This window comes from Colletotrichum chrysophilum (genome assembly GCF_026319265.1).
Source record: "Colletotrichum chrysophilum strain AFK26 chromosome Unknown scaffold_59, whole genome shotgun sequence".
NCBI classification, from domain to species: domain Eukaryota; kingdom Fungi; phylum Ascomycota; class Sordariomycetes; order Glomerellales; family Glomerellaceae; genus Colletotrichum; species Colletotrichum chrysophilum.
The window spans coordinates 43,496-59,632 of record NW_026517346.1 but is presented as its reverse complement, the minus strand read 5'-3'; the positions used below and the strand labels follow the sequence as shown (position 1 = coordinate 59,632).

Here is a 16,137-nt window from a genome sequence, read left to right as displayed (position 1 = left end):
CACATCTTGCGGACAGCGGCACCAACAGGCCAAGTACCTCAATTTCAACTTTGTTCGTGACCCTTGACTACCGGCAGAAAGGGGCAAACACAAATGTCAACAAAATTTTGAGAGAGCACCAACCGGCGCCCAATCGAGTGCGAGGACACGCTTGCGATTTTACCTGTCACTTGCGCCGTCCCGTCTCCAGCTTGACGTCCCGTCTTGTACGCCACGCCACGTTGACACTTTTCGTGCGCTCATCCTCGCCCGGTCGTACTCGGATTCCCATCCTGACCGCCTCCACCAGACGCTTCCCTCCCTTCCTTCCAATGCCTCGGACGACTTGTCGATAACACACCAATTTGATCCCCGAACCCTGGCTGCCCACGCTTCAAGATCCTCGACCGTCACACGGACTGGTACTACACAAAAGGTGCATAACCCCACGTCCAGCTTTCCCGCACAGATATAAGAAAGCTTTCAACATGTCGGGCCGCTACTCCCTGCGCCAGACTCCCAGGTTAGTCTATTTACTTTCCATCTCGTCTCTGCATTTGAAGTTGTCGGCCGAAGCAATTGGGCCCATCGCAACTGTACCACACGACCCGAAGTAGCAGTTGCGTACCGCCTTCCACTCGAAGTCAATACTCTGCACACTGAACCCGTCAAGCTCCAGTTCACTAACTGGTTATTCAGGAAGAAGGAGCTCTTTGAGGGTATGGTTGAGACCCCTCGACGTGTCTCCTCCCGCCGCAAGTCACCCGAGAACGAACCCACGGCAGACACCACCGAATCCAAGATGCCCGCTCGTACTCCCCGCCGACGCGCTACCGGCAAGTTTCGCGAGGAGCTTGATGACGAGATGGTCACCGACAAGTCCGTCTTGAACGGCAAGGCTGAGGTAGAGGAGCCTTTGGCCAACGGTTATTCCAACGGACACGCGAACGGGCACACCAATGGACACGTGAAGGAGGAGTCCGTCAACGGTCACGCTACCAATGGGCACGTCGAGGAGAAGAAGCTCGAGCTTTTCACGAACGGCGACGCCGCTCCTCCCACGAAGGAGAACGCTCAGCGTGTCTATCAGGAGGGGGAGATCATTGACGGCTGGAAGGTTGGCACCGACCCCAAGATTGACACTTCGGGCGAGTTCGAGTTTGGTGGCAGCCTCGGCACCTTGTCCCTGATGATTGGTTTCCCTCTTCTGATGTGGTACATGTGGATCGGAGCCACCTACTATGACGGCGGTGTGCCGCGCCCTCGGGATGGAGAGTCACTAGGAGAGTTCTTCCGCCATCTTGCTAACCTCGTCTACACTGGAGCATTCCCTTCTCTCCGTGCCTGGCGCATCTACTGGACCTTCTTCATCTTCGAGGGCGCATGCTACTGCCTCCTGCCCGGCGTCTGGGCTTGGGGCAAGCCTCTTGCTCACGAGGGTGGCAAGCAGCTGAAGTACTTCTGCAACGCCTACGTCAGTTGGTACTTCACTATCGCTGTCATGGCAGTGCTGCACTTTAGTGGTCTCTTTCCCATCTACACCTTCATCGATGAGTTTGGACCTCTCATGACGGTTGCTATTCTGAGCGGATACCTTGTGTCTTTCGTCGCCTACTTCTCTGCTCTATGGAGGGGGGCTCAGCACCGCATGACCGGCTACCCCATCTACGACTTTTTCCTTGGTGCCGAGCTGAACCCCCGCATGTTTGGCATCCTCGACTTCAAGATGTTCTTCGAGGTCCGCATCCCTTGGTTCATCCTCTTCGGCCTCAGCTGCGGTGCTGCTGCCCGACAGTACGAGAGATACGGATACATTTCTGGCGAGGTTCTTTTCCTCGTCCTGGCCCACTACCTCTACGCCAACGCTTGCGCCAAGGGTGAGCAGTTGATCGTGCCCACCTGGTAAGTTTTCTGATACATCTAACGCGACGATGTCTAACAATATCCAAGGGACATGTACTACGAGAAGTGGGGCTTCATGCTCATCTTCTGGAACCTTGCCGGTGTCCCTCTCTCCTACTGCCACTGCACCATCTTCCTCGCCAACCACCACCCCGACGAGTACAAGTGGAACCCCATTGCGCTTACCGTCCTGTTCATCGCGTACCTGTTCGTCTACTGGGTCTGGGACACGACCAACAGCCAGAAGAACAGCTTCCGTGCGCAGGAGCGTGGACAGCTCATCAACCGCAGGACTTTCCCCCAGCTTCCCTGGAGGGTCGTCAAGAACCCCAAGACCATTACCTCGGCCAAGGGCGATGTCATTCTCGCTGATGGCATGTACGGATACGCTCGCAAGATCCATTACACTTGTGATGCTTTCTTTGCCATCTGCTGGGGCTTGATCACAGGTTTCAAGTAAGTGGAAGCGTTTGCAAGAAGGCCTTCATAGTGCTGACAATATTCTAGGAGCCCCTTCCCCTGGTTCTACCCCGTCTTCTTTTGCGGCATGATTGCCCACCGCGCCGCCCGTGACATCCATCGCTGCCGCCAAAAGTACGGCGACGCCTGGACCGAGTACGAGCGCCAGGTGCCTTACCTGTTCATCCCCGTAAGTAATTACACCCTGCTCTCAGATGCAGATAACTAACTCTCCGCAGTGGGTTATCTAAGCTACCAGATTTCCATCCATCCTCACAGGATGGTAAATTGAGACTTCGGCCGCATGGCCATTTCTGTACATATATGCTTCATCACCTACTGGTGCATCTACCTTTGTTAATAATGGGGTAATCGGAGCAGGTCGGTCAGGACAGGAAAACTGCCGGCGAAAAACCTTGCCATTTCGGCATAAAAGCGTTTTAATCACGGTGACGGCCATGTTTCTTCGAAGACGATGCTGTTGCTGCTTCTCATGTATATACGGATCACGATAATTGCTCACTGTGTCAATGAAACTAATAGTTCTAGAGCTCGAGGTTGCCTGATTAGATTTGTGAACTTATCAAATGTAATTCATCTTAGGCCTGCACTCGCTGTCTTTTCTTCCTCTTTCTGAGATGAACCACGAAACACATTATGACATATGCTATGTACAGGACAGCCGTGACAGAGAAAATGACACCAGCTCTGAACGGGATCGTCCACTCGAATTCGAAGCGCTCGGTCGTGAAGCGTTGGATGTAGATTGGCCAAGCGTAGAATGCATGGACACATGCCGAGAATGCCCAGAAGAGACCTTGACGTACGTATCCATGCGAGTCTTTAGACTCTTCCCGCCATTCGTCTAAAGCAAGCCCAAAGACGATAATAGCGAGACCTGCGAAAGGATAACCTATCAACAAGAGGTAGAAAACGCCTTTGACTTTGAACAGGTAATCGACAGGCGTCCAAAAGCCCAACGTGGATGACATAGTATCCGTCGTATTCTCCTCCCAGGGGAAGAATATGCTTGTCGTGAACCAAAAAAAGCCGAACCCACGCCCACATACAACAAGAAAGGCAGTGGCTAAGTATGGCAACATCCATTGCGTCTCGTTGTTCAGGTGTCCGAATATTAAGGTAGGCGGTACCAATGAAGACCTGTTCATAGTCGAAGTCGAGTTGACAACGTTTGCGGCCGGTAAATCAGAGTTCTGTTGCGAAGCAATGGGTGTCATTTCCATCAATCCAGTAGCGGAATCAGGTCCAGTTCCAAGATTGACATGATGCCCAGAGTCTTCTGCGCTGGATCTATCTGATGTCGGCGGATTTGTTACTCTTGATTGGCTCGTATTTGGGTGCGTGCTTGAAGCAAAAATGCCGAACATTGTGGTCAAAGGCGCAGCAAGGAGTAGAACAGGAAGCACTTGGCCGAATTGCCATCTTGTATCTTCTGGGTGCGAATCCCCAGCCGAAGAATTTTGTCTGTGCCATCTTACAAACAGATATTCGTCGATGACGGCGTCTTTGAGCTTTGAAGTTCCCCAGAGCATGATGAGAAGCAGCCAGAAAAGCTAAAACAAAACCATAACTCAGCAAATTGCATGCACGGCAATAGAGCGAAATTTGTACCTCTCCAAGCATAGAATTAAAAAGCGTGATTTGCGTGCGGACCAGGATGATGGATCCCAAAAGAGGTCTCTTGACCAGTTCAGACCATAAAAGATGTCTCAAACTGGTCTTATAACCATCTTCGACGGAAGAGGAGGTTCGGGTAAGTTTCCGGGTTAACAGGTCCATATATTGGCTCATAGGTAGCCTAATTCGCCTGGACAGCGTGTTTGACACACGAACCGATAGTTTGATCGACCTTGTAGAGAAGCCCGCGAAAAGAAGAACCACGGAGATCAGCATCTCTATCAAAGTGGTAGACTGCGCAAACGGAACTCTGTTGTCGAAACCTTCGTATAGTGAAGTCCCGCAGGCAATAGAAAAGAAGCATAACGCCGGCATACCTGGCCAGGCCCCCGTACCGTCTTCTGTTCCATTAGGAGCTAGTTTGGGGTGCCAGTTGAAGAAGGCAGTCGGTATCATAGCAACTAAGATCATGATAACCAGCACAAGCATCAAAGAAAGGCGTACGTACTTCTCGCGTGGATGAGCTTGAAGATATCTTCGAAGAATAGTTAAGCCAGAGAGATGAGTAACACTGGAAAACCACGCGAGATATACGATGAATTGCCAATGATGAGCCGTGAGTCGTTTATCCAGGCAAATGAAACCGCCGATCATGATACTGGCCCCAGTGATCATTTGAACATCGCACATACTAGCGATGGACTAATCCTGCATGTAAGTCTTCTTCTCTTAGGCAACTAGCTCAGGCCAGATGTTACTCACCAGATGAAAACAATTCTGTATTCGGTCGGAACGAGCAGCACTCATAGTAACAGGCGGGATACGGCAGTATTTCATTACTGCCTTTGTGGCGTTCCTGATCCAATGCAATAGGTAAACGTCAACCGGATTAGGGGTCCAGTAGTTCGGGTCAGACACCACACAAGGTGGTCCCGAATCCGGGATTGGAGGAGGCGCCATAGGATCATATGCCACGGTGTAATAGATTAAAAGAAGGAAGAATGCAAGGTAGGCCGTGCCTGCAAAGCCGATCACTACCTGTGGAATCGGCGCTGCCCACAGTCTGAGGCAGCAAATCAACCTTCAAATCGACTTGATTGGCGACCTCACTTTGCAGGTCGCATTGATATCAGGCTGAATTATGCAGACCCTGCTGCATAAAATTCAGCCAACAAAGTGGCCGAACTCGATCCCAGCTTTCCAACTGCAGCTTACATGCAGCTGGGAGGCAGGTCATCAGGCGTCTGATTAGCCCTGTCGATTGGTCCGAGTGCAACCATACATGGCGAACAGAAAGCTGTGTTATTTCCAGGACTTATTGACATGGTTTGTACTAATGAAACCAATCAAGACTGTCGATGACATCGATGGTCTTAAGCCATCCAATCGCAGCCTATTCGTATTTTCAGTCACAGCCAAGTAAAAGTACCAGCGTTTTGTCGTTCACCGCATTGCTGTCTCGATTCTTTCGAAAATAGAGGACTTGGTATTGTCCTTATATTCCGTCCAAGCTTGCGTTGAGGTTCAACCGGCGGTTTCTGCAACAAAATGAACGGAGATGAACTCAGAATATGGGCTGCTCGTTGTATTTGCATATTAGCAATACTCTCTGACCAAAGAAGAATAATGAAGGCCTGAAGACTGTTGGCGAGAACTGAAGCGCCCGAGCTGCTCGCGGCTCCTGCTAATATTAAGCTTTTGACTGTCTGAAGGCTTTAATTCAGAGTTGGGAGTACAGCATGGAAGCGATTTTCTCATCTTGATGAGAGAACGGCTAAGGAATACGACTGATGTCAATATATACCAATGTCTTTCCTTCTGTGATCCTCCGTAACTTACCTTACCTGGCTGAAAGATTCTCTGATGTCTTCTACCTGCTCTGATTTCATTATAAAGAGCACAGCTTTGCGAAGTAAGTTGCAGGACGATAATCATGGTCTCCTCAAGGAAACGCCTTGAGGTAGAGGAGCATTTATATGACGCAACGATTCCAAGTGTTGGGTGTCCATCCCTAAATGAGAGCTATGTCCATAACCGATATATAATGCTTCAGTGGCTCATCAAACATAATACCATAGGGACCGGATTGACTGTAGACGATGAGTCCTTGTGAGGTTCAAAGCCATTCGTGTGTTAGAGTTGCGTTTGCGTGCTCGAGTATTCCTGGCTGAGCCAGCATCCACACCGCTTTCAGACCTCGATTTCTACAAACGGCACATGACTGCAAGAACATTTCTGGAGGGTTATTTTCGCATTGGATGTGGGTTTGACCATGGCTGTGCCATCAAATTGCTCAGATCCGGTTAGGCCAACGACAGCCTTCAGCTCACGATACAGGAGAACGAGGACCAGAGAAGACACCTCTGCACACAGTGGATACGAGCACCAGAATTGTGTTTCGTTCATTCCGTAATTATCAAGAAGAGACAGTATTAGGTTGTATTATTCATGCACTCCTGGATGACCAAAGGATTCAGGAATTAATGGCCCACGAAAACCGTGCTCCAATCAACAGACGCTACTCCCCTTCTTTTTCCAAGACTCAGTCTCACCCCGAGCAACCGACCTGCGGCCGTACCTTAATCCCTGTATCTACTGACCAACGAGGAGCCTACTTAACTGCAGGCAGCACAATAAGATCCCTAGCCCACACGCTTAGCTCCAAAGCTGACCTCGGGCTGCATCCGCCAAGCGCGTTCTAATTTTACTAGGGTTCTGCGTGAAGTAATATGTAAACCAAGCAGACTCACCTTTCCGCCTTACCGCACACTTATGCTTGTGGATTACTGCAGTCGCAACGGTGGTCACACAGAAGATGGCAACACATTCGGGTCATTTATCTGCTGACGACGACAGACGACCGGCTGCAACCTCCAGAAGTTCTGTTCACTCTGAAACGTCTGGGATCACCCTCAACGATGCCAATTCTGGTCACGATGTTCCGCCCACGGACGACATTGGCCTTCGGCAGCCGAAACCCTTCCCGTCAGCAAGAACTTACATGAGCGTTCCAACCGAGGAACCACAAAGATGTTCCTCAAACCCTCATGAGGACACAGTGGAAGAATATAACAATGGGCCAGAGAAGATTGGCATGCCAAATCGGTCGTTGGGCAATCTTGACGTCCTCCGGCTGTGGAAGTACGAGTTCCTGGCGATAATTGTTTCGGTTCTGGCCTTCATAGCCATGACGATCCTCTTGAAGGTGTCCGACGGAAAGCCGCAGCCGAAATTTGCGTATTCTATCAACCTCACCACGACTGTCGCTATTTCTACTACTCTCTTGAGAGCTGCGATGGTCTTCGTTGTAGCTGAAGGTGAAACCAAGTGTTCGAACCTCCGGTAACGTTTACTAATGTACAGTAGTCATCGGTCAATGCAAGTGGCTTTGGATGGATCAACCACGCCCTCTGCGACACATCGAGCATTTTGACAATGCCGGAAAAGGCATCTGGGGATCATTGAGGCTTCTGTTTTTGACACTCAAGCCGTAAGTTATAACACCCCCGATTAAATACAAGGTTTAATGACTGAAACTTGAGGGATATAGGAAGCTCACTGTCCTTGCCTCGCTCATTGTGATCACTTCATATGCTGTCGGCCCGTTCGTTCAGCAAGCAGTCAAAACGTATCCTTGTGCTATAGATGGGAAGGGGATCGCGAGGATATCAATTGCGGAACGCGTCATACGATCAGACGCCTATGTCGGGGCCCAAGTCGTCGGGGCCCAAGTCGGCGGCGCTGGAGATCGTGCCGTCATCAAAAACCTAAGGGTCGCTCCGGAACTGCAGATGACTGCCTTGAACGGCCTGCTGGCCGACACTCCGACTGGCTCCGTCAACCTTTTTCAATGCGACTCTGGGAACTGTACGTTTCCTCTCAGAGGACCAGGAGTCACGCATACCTCACTCGGCCTTTGCAGCACTTGTACCGATGTGAGATCCAAATTGCTGGAATCCCAACACAGATCGAACTTCTCCCACGTATTTGAGACAGACCGCGATTACCGATTCGACAACCGCTCCGACTTTGGGATCAGTACCTTTTTCAAGTCTGGTATCTTCAATATGACGACGGAACGGACGAGCCCTTACAGCACCACGGACGACTACGAAAATACCGAGACGTCCATCCTGTCGTTTACAGCAAAAGGCTGTGCCCGTACAAAGGATCCAGAGGACGGTTTCCTGACGAGGGAATGCAAGCACAGCTACGACAACATGCCGGGTCTTTTTCCAGAGTTCGACATCGTAGCAGCGAACTGCAGCTTACACCCCTGCCTTCGCCGCTACAACGCCAACGTGGTGAATGGTGTCCTGGACGAGAAGCTTGTCTCCATAGCTCCGGTCGGTGCAGCCAATATCTCATACGTCCAAGCAAACATAGCGGACGATGTCAGAAATACATATGTGTTTCGGAACTTCTCCTACGTCGCCATGAGCGAGCCTTGCATTATCAAAGACATATGGTACGACTCGTCCAACATCAGCCAGGCACCGCGCGACGGCGTGAAATGGACGTCATGGGGCACAGGAGATACTCTCCATGAAGCACCATCTGCGTGTTTGGTACTCATGGATCCCACAGAGTTCCTTGGTATTAGGCAGTTCTTTCTGCAGACGCTCAAAGGATCATGCGCCAAGACAACTTCGGGTTCCAACAGACCGACTTCGAGCCTTGAAGACGGCAGGATAAACTGTGAAGGGGGCTTCTGGGTCGATGCATTCTTCAACAACGGAAACGCCACATTCGACGACATCTCCACCGCCTTTGACAACATGGCGACGGCTCTGACGAACCGCATGCGCGCGAAAGGACGTGAGTTCCTCACAGAAGCGCGGAGCTTCACGAATGGGACTGCTGTCGAAATGTCCATCTGCATGCGCGTTGACTGGCCATGGCTGGTGTATCCGGGTGTCCTCCTAGTTCTGACATCGTTTCTGCTTGCAACGACATACGCACAGAGCTGTCAGGATAGAGGTCGGCGTCCGATTTGGAAATCATCGATCCTGCCTCTGTTGTTCTATGGGGCAGAGACGCAGCACACTTATATGGATAAGCAGCGGAATACCTTGGATGCGACACAGGCTTTGCCTCTGATGCAACTGGCTGAGCTCGAGGCAATAGCTGATGCAACGAAGGCGAGGTTCTGCAACGGCCGGGATATAGCTGGCTTCATTGTCGACAAAACGTCTCCTGAGGCCGCCTAAGCTGCAAGGGACCTTTATTTGATGGAGGTCAAATTAGAGATGGATCATAGCGAGGAAAGCTTGCCGCTGAAATCATAGTTGCAAGTTGTGCCTAAACTACATGGTTTTGACAACAATTGGGATGATTGCTCTCGTATGATATGTGCGTTTTATCATGGTCACGGCTTTGCGCCGAGAGTATCCACTCGAACGCCAAATTTGTTAGGTTTCATCCTGTTCTGAACTGCTTCTCTCCAGAAGTCCTTGTCCTCGTCAGTATTGACCCGTAACGAGCCTGGATAGAAGATGTCCAGCAGAACCAACCCCATGGAGGGATAGTCTTTCTCGACCTTTTTGATGACAGGGTGTACCCTCCTGTCACGAATCGTCTCCTTGTGCGTGATATGTATGCCATGAGCGCTCGGCGATCTGGAGACACCAGCAGCGTACAGGTTCTGAACACTCCCGACGAGACCGATGGCGAGCAAGTCTAGGATAGCATCAGTTTCCAAGGGGCATGACCGAACAAGGAGCGATCAACGTACACCAAGTGTGCTCTTCCATGCCTGAAACAGTTATGAGCAGCATGACCCAAAGAAGAGTCAAGACCACAGTTATGGTTCTTGTCTCAAGCGTTGGCTTGAACACGCGCGTAGCGCGAGCCAGGATTTCGAGATCGAGCCCAACTTTCGACTGGCGATTGTTCTCGATGAGAACTACGTGACGACTGCCGTTGCCTTGGGTAATGGCAACTGTTCCACCCCCATCACTGGGACAGGCCCATTTCTCCTGCCGCCACTGGGGCAGCGAACTTCCTACGACGGCCAAAAGAGTGCCGGCGGCCGTAACGAGGAAGATCGACCAATCCCTGTAGACGATCCACGGGACTAAGGAGACGGCGAGTTGGATAAGAATGACCACACAGCCGGAGTACCAGACGAAGTCAAGACACGGAACGCCATGTGCGGCCTTTGGTTCAGAGTCAACCGTGTAGACTGAAACTCTCAAGGCTTCCCAGGCAGGCCCTCCTTTCATTTGCGGCGATTTCTCGTTGCTAGCTTCTGGGTTTGCAACATGCTGCTGTTCATGATGCATCTCTTCGTCCACTTTGTAGGTCAAGTCTCGAAGCAAACGACCCAGGACCCAGCTTGACGAATTCCGGAGGTGGGTGCTGTCGGCGCCAACAACCATGACACCGTCCACGTCCGGCGCTGGCATGAGCGTCCCACCTAAAACATCCTGTTAGCTTGATTTGTCAATGACATTCACCCAGGCGATTGAAACTCCCGTCCATGTGCATCTCGAGACTCACCGCCAAGGGCATCCAGCAGGGCGCTTGCTCCATACGCCACCCAACCGAAGGAAAACGCGACGGGAGTGATCCGGCGACCGGTCTGAGCGGCTACCGCCTTCTTTACGATTTCGGGGCCGAGGAGGAGGAGCACGGAAAGGATGTCGGCTGGGTTCCTCCACTGGAAACGCAAAGCCCGGGCCGCAGCATCCTTGAGCACCTCGCGCTTGACGGGGATGGAACTCGCTAGCGAGTAGAACCATATGGGCGCCATTTGAACCATGATGAGAGGTAGGAAGAAATGAAGAAAGTGGGAATCAATTGAGCTTTCGTAATGTTGCTAACTTCCAGGTGGATACTTGATGCAGCTGCAGTCAGAACCCCTCCTTATTCCCCCCATCTTCGGGGAATGGAGGACAATATAGATGGAAATGGGGCAGGAGGCCTTACTACAACAAAGATTGAATACAAACTCATATCACTGCAAACATCAACTATGGGCGGGTAAGCATGGTCTGACATGTGTTAGCCTAACTTGTGCTACACGTTGCCGGGCCACACTTCAGGGAACCTTCGCGCGAAGTCATAGGCTTTCTCCTCGCAAGTCAGACAGACGAAAAGCCAGACGCTGTGAAATATAATTGGAAGAACTCCGCGCCCGCATGCACTGTCATCCAATGACGGGAATCCGTGTGGACATGCATGGTGGTAAGGGTGGCGGACCAACGGGAGGAGCCCAATGGCGATACGCCCCGTTGATACAAGTCAAACAACAAATGGCCTTTATTCTGGCCGGATCCTTAGTCAAGACCAATCGGATTCGACCGAGACTTTCATGCATAGCCAGCCACAACACAGCCATTCTTGTTGAACTCAGCAAAGTACTTTCTCATCACGCACGCGATGTTCAATTCCAGATTTGTGAAGGGGGATTCTGACATCTGCCTGGGATTCTGGTTCAACATGATCATTTGTTTCCAATGAATAAGGCGGCATTTTATGATACGTGAATATAGAAACGAGAAGATCAGAGATGAATTCTATTGGTTCAGATGATTCTATGAAAATGCCCACCGAAAAGATTTCCGGTGAAAGCGTTCACTCTGGGTCACCACTTCTCGTTTCCATCAATCGTCGTTCTCTAAAAGCCGCTTATGAGCAAGGGCAATACTGCACAATCTCATTCCTCGCCCGGAGTCATTCTCTTCCTCTTCCTCTGAGAAGTCTGGAAGCATTTCCATCATGTCGGCTGCAGCGCGCTCGAGATGCTCTTTTGCATCTTCTGAGAGGCGTACCTGCTCAGAATCGCTCGCCGAAAGAGACCTGATACGTAGGGTTACACCAAGGCAAAGTGCAGTGACGCAGCAAAGTAAGTGCTTCTTCCGGAATAGCACATCGAACTTTTTGAGGGCGCTTCTGAGAGTCTTCTCGATGTCAACAGCTTCCTGTTCACCCGGGCTAGGTGAGTCATCTTCAGGCATCCCCAGGCTGTAGTCGATGATTGCCTTCGCGACGTTCCCTTTGAGTCTATCCCTTTCTGCAAAGCGGAGAGATCTCATGAAATATTCCCTTGGCTCGTCGAGTGACTCGTCATCGCCGCTCTCCTGGTCGATGGACAACAAGATGAGAGCGCCAAGGGCACTGCGTTTGACGAAATAATCACCGTCCCTGTCCTCAGGCCTGTCACCGCGGGCTTGCTGCTTGTTCTTGACCACCTCTTTTTTAACGCTCCCTTGGGATCTCGTTCCGTTTTGATTCAAAGGCTTCTGGCTTCTCGTCCTCCCATTCATCATCTCCAAAGTCCTCGTAAAGAATGACCCGGCGTCAGAGGAGTTCTCGGATAACATCGATACCAGGCCGCGTTGATAGGTCAGCATCGCCCCGGTATAACTAGGAATCAAACGAGCCTGGGAAGACACATCGTCCTCGGTAAGACTCTCAAACAAACCAAGAGCGCTGTTGTATGCTTCCTCGGCCTTGTTCCATTCTCGCTCTCGCAGATAGTGATCGCCAAGGGACCAAAGACCGTTGATGATAGCGTGTAACTTGACTTCGTCTTCGCCTTCGTCCACCTTCAGTCGCAGTTGATCGGCCAGGTCCGGGTCGAGATCATCCTTGGATAGTTCGAGCAGATATTGAGCTGCCTTCTGGTTTGCTTTCGCGATTGAGTCGATTAGCTGTTCCTGGAGCGACCTTTCGTCAACAGAACTTGACTGTAGGACCCTCAAGAAACTTTCATCACCCCCTAGCCATTCGTCGTAGTCATGTGTACTTTCGGAACTAAGCCAGGCCGCAGGATCAGGCTTTTGTTGGGGCTCACAGTCTTCGACATCAACAACGACTTTCTCGTCGAAAATGGAATCCTTGGGATACTCGGAAGACACATCGTCAAAGTCTTCCAATTCCGTCGACTCATCAGATTCCAACTTGCTTCCCATGATGATCTGCGAATAACGCCAGTCAGACTCCTCGAGGGCTTGAGTTTCCCAGACAGTGCCGACATAGTCGCACAGCAAGGTCTGCTCTTCATTGTGGTCCGGTCTCTGCCCGAGCCTCTTCACAAGCAGAGCTGGCTCTCCTTGTTGTAACGAAGCCATGGGACGCAAAAGCAAGCAGCGCTGTATTTGAGATTTCTGGAGCGCGAGACGGACTTTGACACGCGACGAAGGATCTCTGCCAAACAGGTGGACTGCCTTGTCGTCATCCTTCTTCAGCTCCCGACAACGCCACTGACCGGATATCGCGCCATCTTCTGTGACATCCAGTAGTGAGAGGAAATCAGACATAGTGCGGCTCTCAACGTCGATGGGTGTTGCTGCTGGCATGTTGAAAATGGTTGATGGGCACCACGACCATGGGCCACTGTTTTTCATGGTGGCTTCGCCATGGAACAAGCAGAGCGAAGGAACCTTCCCAAGATATTTCAGGATGTCCCGTGTGATTTCGCCCTCCTGCCCTGAAAAGTTGCAGTGTGGAACATCAGCCAGAAGTGCAGCAATTTTCGTCTTGTCGCGCGGACGGGAAGTAGATCGTGAGTTGAGCGTGTGAATGATGTCGCCAATATCGTTGACAGGCTCTCGCAAGCGCTTGATCCAGCTCGTAGCCAGCCAATGGGCGGGGCTTGTCGTGGACGGGGAGAACTCCAAGATATCCTTGTCAAGATCATACGGGACGATCTCGCCATCCTTTCTGAACAGCACCTTGACCTGCTTGGACATCTGCAGCTCCAACGCAGTCCAACCGCGGGAGAACCAGTTCGACAATACCAGCGCAACGCACGGGCTACCGTCGTTCTTGAACTCGGTACGAGTGAGCTCCTTGTCGTGTACGATAGTGCATTTCGCATTGGCGTAGTTCTTGTGTAGGGATTCGAGAGCCTTGGCATACTGCTTCTCACCTTCCGGCACAGATACAGCGTCCCACCAGATGGCTTTCCGGTCCTCGCCTTCCCAGACTTTGTTGACCTTGTCTTCCCAGAATTCCCAGAGACAGGAGTTGACCATGCGAGCGCTTGAGTCTGAGTCCTCCTCCTTCTTTGACGAGACACCCACGCCTGTCCCGTCCGACCAAACGTGGGAGATCGCGACGTAGTCATCGTCCGGATGAGCAAGCTGAACTTTGCTGCCAGATATGTTTTCCTCGCCGCAAAGCCAAGCCGTGGAATGACCTTCGTCGATGGCCTTGTCGATTTCGTCCATGTCGAACTCCAATTTGGAGCAATCATGATGTCCCACGGGCGCATGCATTTGCTCTTTCTTCGTACTGTCGATGATCGCCTGCTGGCAGAACTTTGGCGTGCAGTTCTTGTGGGCTTCCTCTTCTTGATCATCAACAAGACTCTCCATCGCCCCCAAGAAATTCATAATGGTCGGCAGATCCGCATCCTTTCGGTCGCAGGCTTCGAGGAAGTTCCACACTCGGAACTTGCAGAATCTGGTGTTGTCCAGCTGGTCGAATGCTTTCTTAGGCCTCTCGAGTCCGTCGCCAGCGCTGTTGGACATCGAATCCGATACCCAACGACCGAACTTGTCTGGTCCAACTGAGAAGTTGTACTGGACCGACACCATCCAATAGAGCAAGTCCCAAACCTGATCCAGAAGTTTAACTTGCTCATCCGCGTCCTCCTCGTCCTCCCCATCCTCGGCATTATCAAGGCGGTTTTGAAAATGAGTCTTCCTGTAGCATGGGCGTGAGCACTCTGCCAGAGCCATTGCAAGTGCCGCAACAGCACTGGCAATATGTGTATGCCCAATAGCAGACTTCTCACTCCAGTCTTTGCGATGATTCTCCTGACAGGACATAGCAGTGATCGCCCATTCCCTTAGAGATGGCCACCCTGTTACCCCAGGGGCACGGCTATCCATCCTCTCACGCAGCCTTGTGCACCTTGCGTTCGTGCAAGGACGTACGGCGGCGTACATGCACACATGAGCGACCTGAGACAAGAAGCCCATTCCATCGGCAGCAAGTGCTCGGTAGAAGTTGGGTTCCTTGGCCCACAGGGAAACATCGTTCGGGCGAAGATTCGCGCACTCATTGTTGACATCGTTTGCGTCGTCTGCGTCACCACGTAGGAGTGAATCTTCGAGACCGACTCGAAAATACTCGATCTTCGATACCTCGTTCAACCGGCTGGTGCATCCGCGGCAAAGCTCCGAATCTTCCTCAGCGCCAGTGCAACTAGGGCCATCGTCGTAGTCGTCAGACGAATCCCGCAGAAATCTGAGATAGGATCGGGCTCCCGGATAGTTCTTCAGACGCAGGCGTTTAGCATCTTCGGACTCCGAGTGGCCTCCGTAGTCCCTCGAGAGAGCGTCGAGGTTGTCAATGGACCAGTACTCTAAGAGCTTGAAGAAGTGGTCCTGTGAGCTGGCCATCTTTTCAAAGACTTTTTTGTGAAGGATCAGAACGACGAGTCCAATAACTGATAGCAGAGATGATGATAGTTCGTTGTCTGGTGGGATGGGTGACAATCCCGAGGGCTCTGGAACCTCGAGTGGTTAAATGCCTCGCCAGAGCCAACATGTGAGCGATATTCTTCAAATTTCAAAGACCCCATGAATATTTTCCGTCGCATCCATCCACAACATGGTTTGAGCATTTTCTTCTTTGGCCGACATCGCCGACAAGGCTCTGGGTTTGGACCTTGGCAGTGGGCCCTCGTGAGGCTTTACTAGACATGGAACAAGACATGCTCCCAGTGAACGCTTCTTGGAGCCTGTAATCCAATTGAATGCTGACAGTGGGTAGTAAGACACCCATAGTTTCTATTGGGTGCCTGATTGATTTCTGTAGATAAGCTGCAGACTGATCGAACCACTGGGCTGTGGCTGTGTAGGAGTTGTTGTTGGAGGCCTGCTCCAACATGCAGAAGCACTCCACACAAGAACCACTCCCCCGGGCATCGTTGCCTGGAGGCTGCAAGGGTCGAGCGGAAGAGTTGCCTAATCTGTGAAAATAAGCACGGAGAACGCAATTCGTGTTCTTCAGCAAGTTGTAATGCTTTTGGACATGCTTGCCCACTCTTAATTGACGAAGCATAAGTGTCTTGCGTGGTTGGTGATGAAATTACATGTACATATCTGAGTCGGTTAACATCTCGCAAATGGTTCGATCTCATGAATGATACCAAATGTAGCTTACATATGGACTAGTGAAGGGTTCTATCACCAACTTAAT

General features: G+C 51.3%; 4 protein-coding genes across 4 annotated transcripts; 2 read left to right on the top strand and 2 right to left on the bottom strand.

Annotated features, from left to right (window-relative positions):
• Positions 1–467: 467 nt before the first annotated feature.
• On the top strand, positions 468–2,591 carry COL26b_007321 (uncharacterized protein; the record flags this gene model as incomplete). The annotated part of the gene is made up of 5 exons (XM_053180117.1): positions 468–502; positions 679–1,881; positions 1,930–2,337; positions 2,389–2,530; positions 2,580–2,591. 5 exons carry the CDS (start codon positions 468–470, stop codon positions 2,589–2,591), a joined length of 1,800 nt encoding a protein of 599 aa, XP_053035888.1.
• A 5,237-nt stretch (positions 2,592–7,828) lies between these two features.
• On the top strand, positions 7,829–9,188 carry COL26b_007320 (uncharacterized protein; the record flags this gene model as incomplete). The annotated part of the gene is made up of 2 exons (XM_053180116.1): positions 7,829–7,845; positions 7,946–9,188. The coding sequence occupies 2 exons, from the start codon at positions 7,829–7,831 to the stop codon at positions 9,186–9,188; spliced, it is 1,260 nt and encodes a 419-aa protein (XP_053035887.1).
• Positions 9,189–9,346: 158 nt separating this feature from the next.
• COL26b_007319 (uncharacterized protein) lies at positions 9,347–10,741 on the bottom strand (the record flags this gene model as incomplete). Its single annotated transcript, XM_053180115.1, has 3 exons — positions 9,347–9,657; positions 9,713–10,396; positions 10,480–10,741. The coding sequence occupies 3 exons, from the start codon at positions 10,739–10,741 to the stop codon at positions 9,347–9,349; spliced, it is 1,257 nt and encodes a 418-aa protein (XP_053035886.1).
• An 844-nt stretch (positions 10,742–11,585) lies between these two features.
• COL26b_007318 (uncharacterized protein) lies at positions 11,586–15,335 on the bottom strand (the record flags this gene model as incomplete). The annotated part of the gene is made up of 2 exons (XM_053180114.1): positions 11,586–14,747; positions 14,868–15,335. The coding sequence occupies 2 exons, from the start codon at positions 15,333–15,335 to the stop codon at positions 11,586–11,588; spliced, it is 3,630 nt and encodes a 1,209-aa protein (XP_053035885.1).
• Between the last annotated feature and the right edge of the window lie 802 nt (positions 15,336–16,137).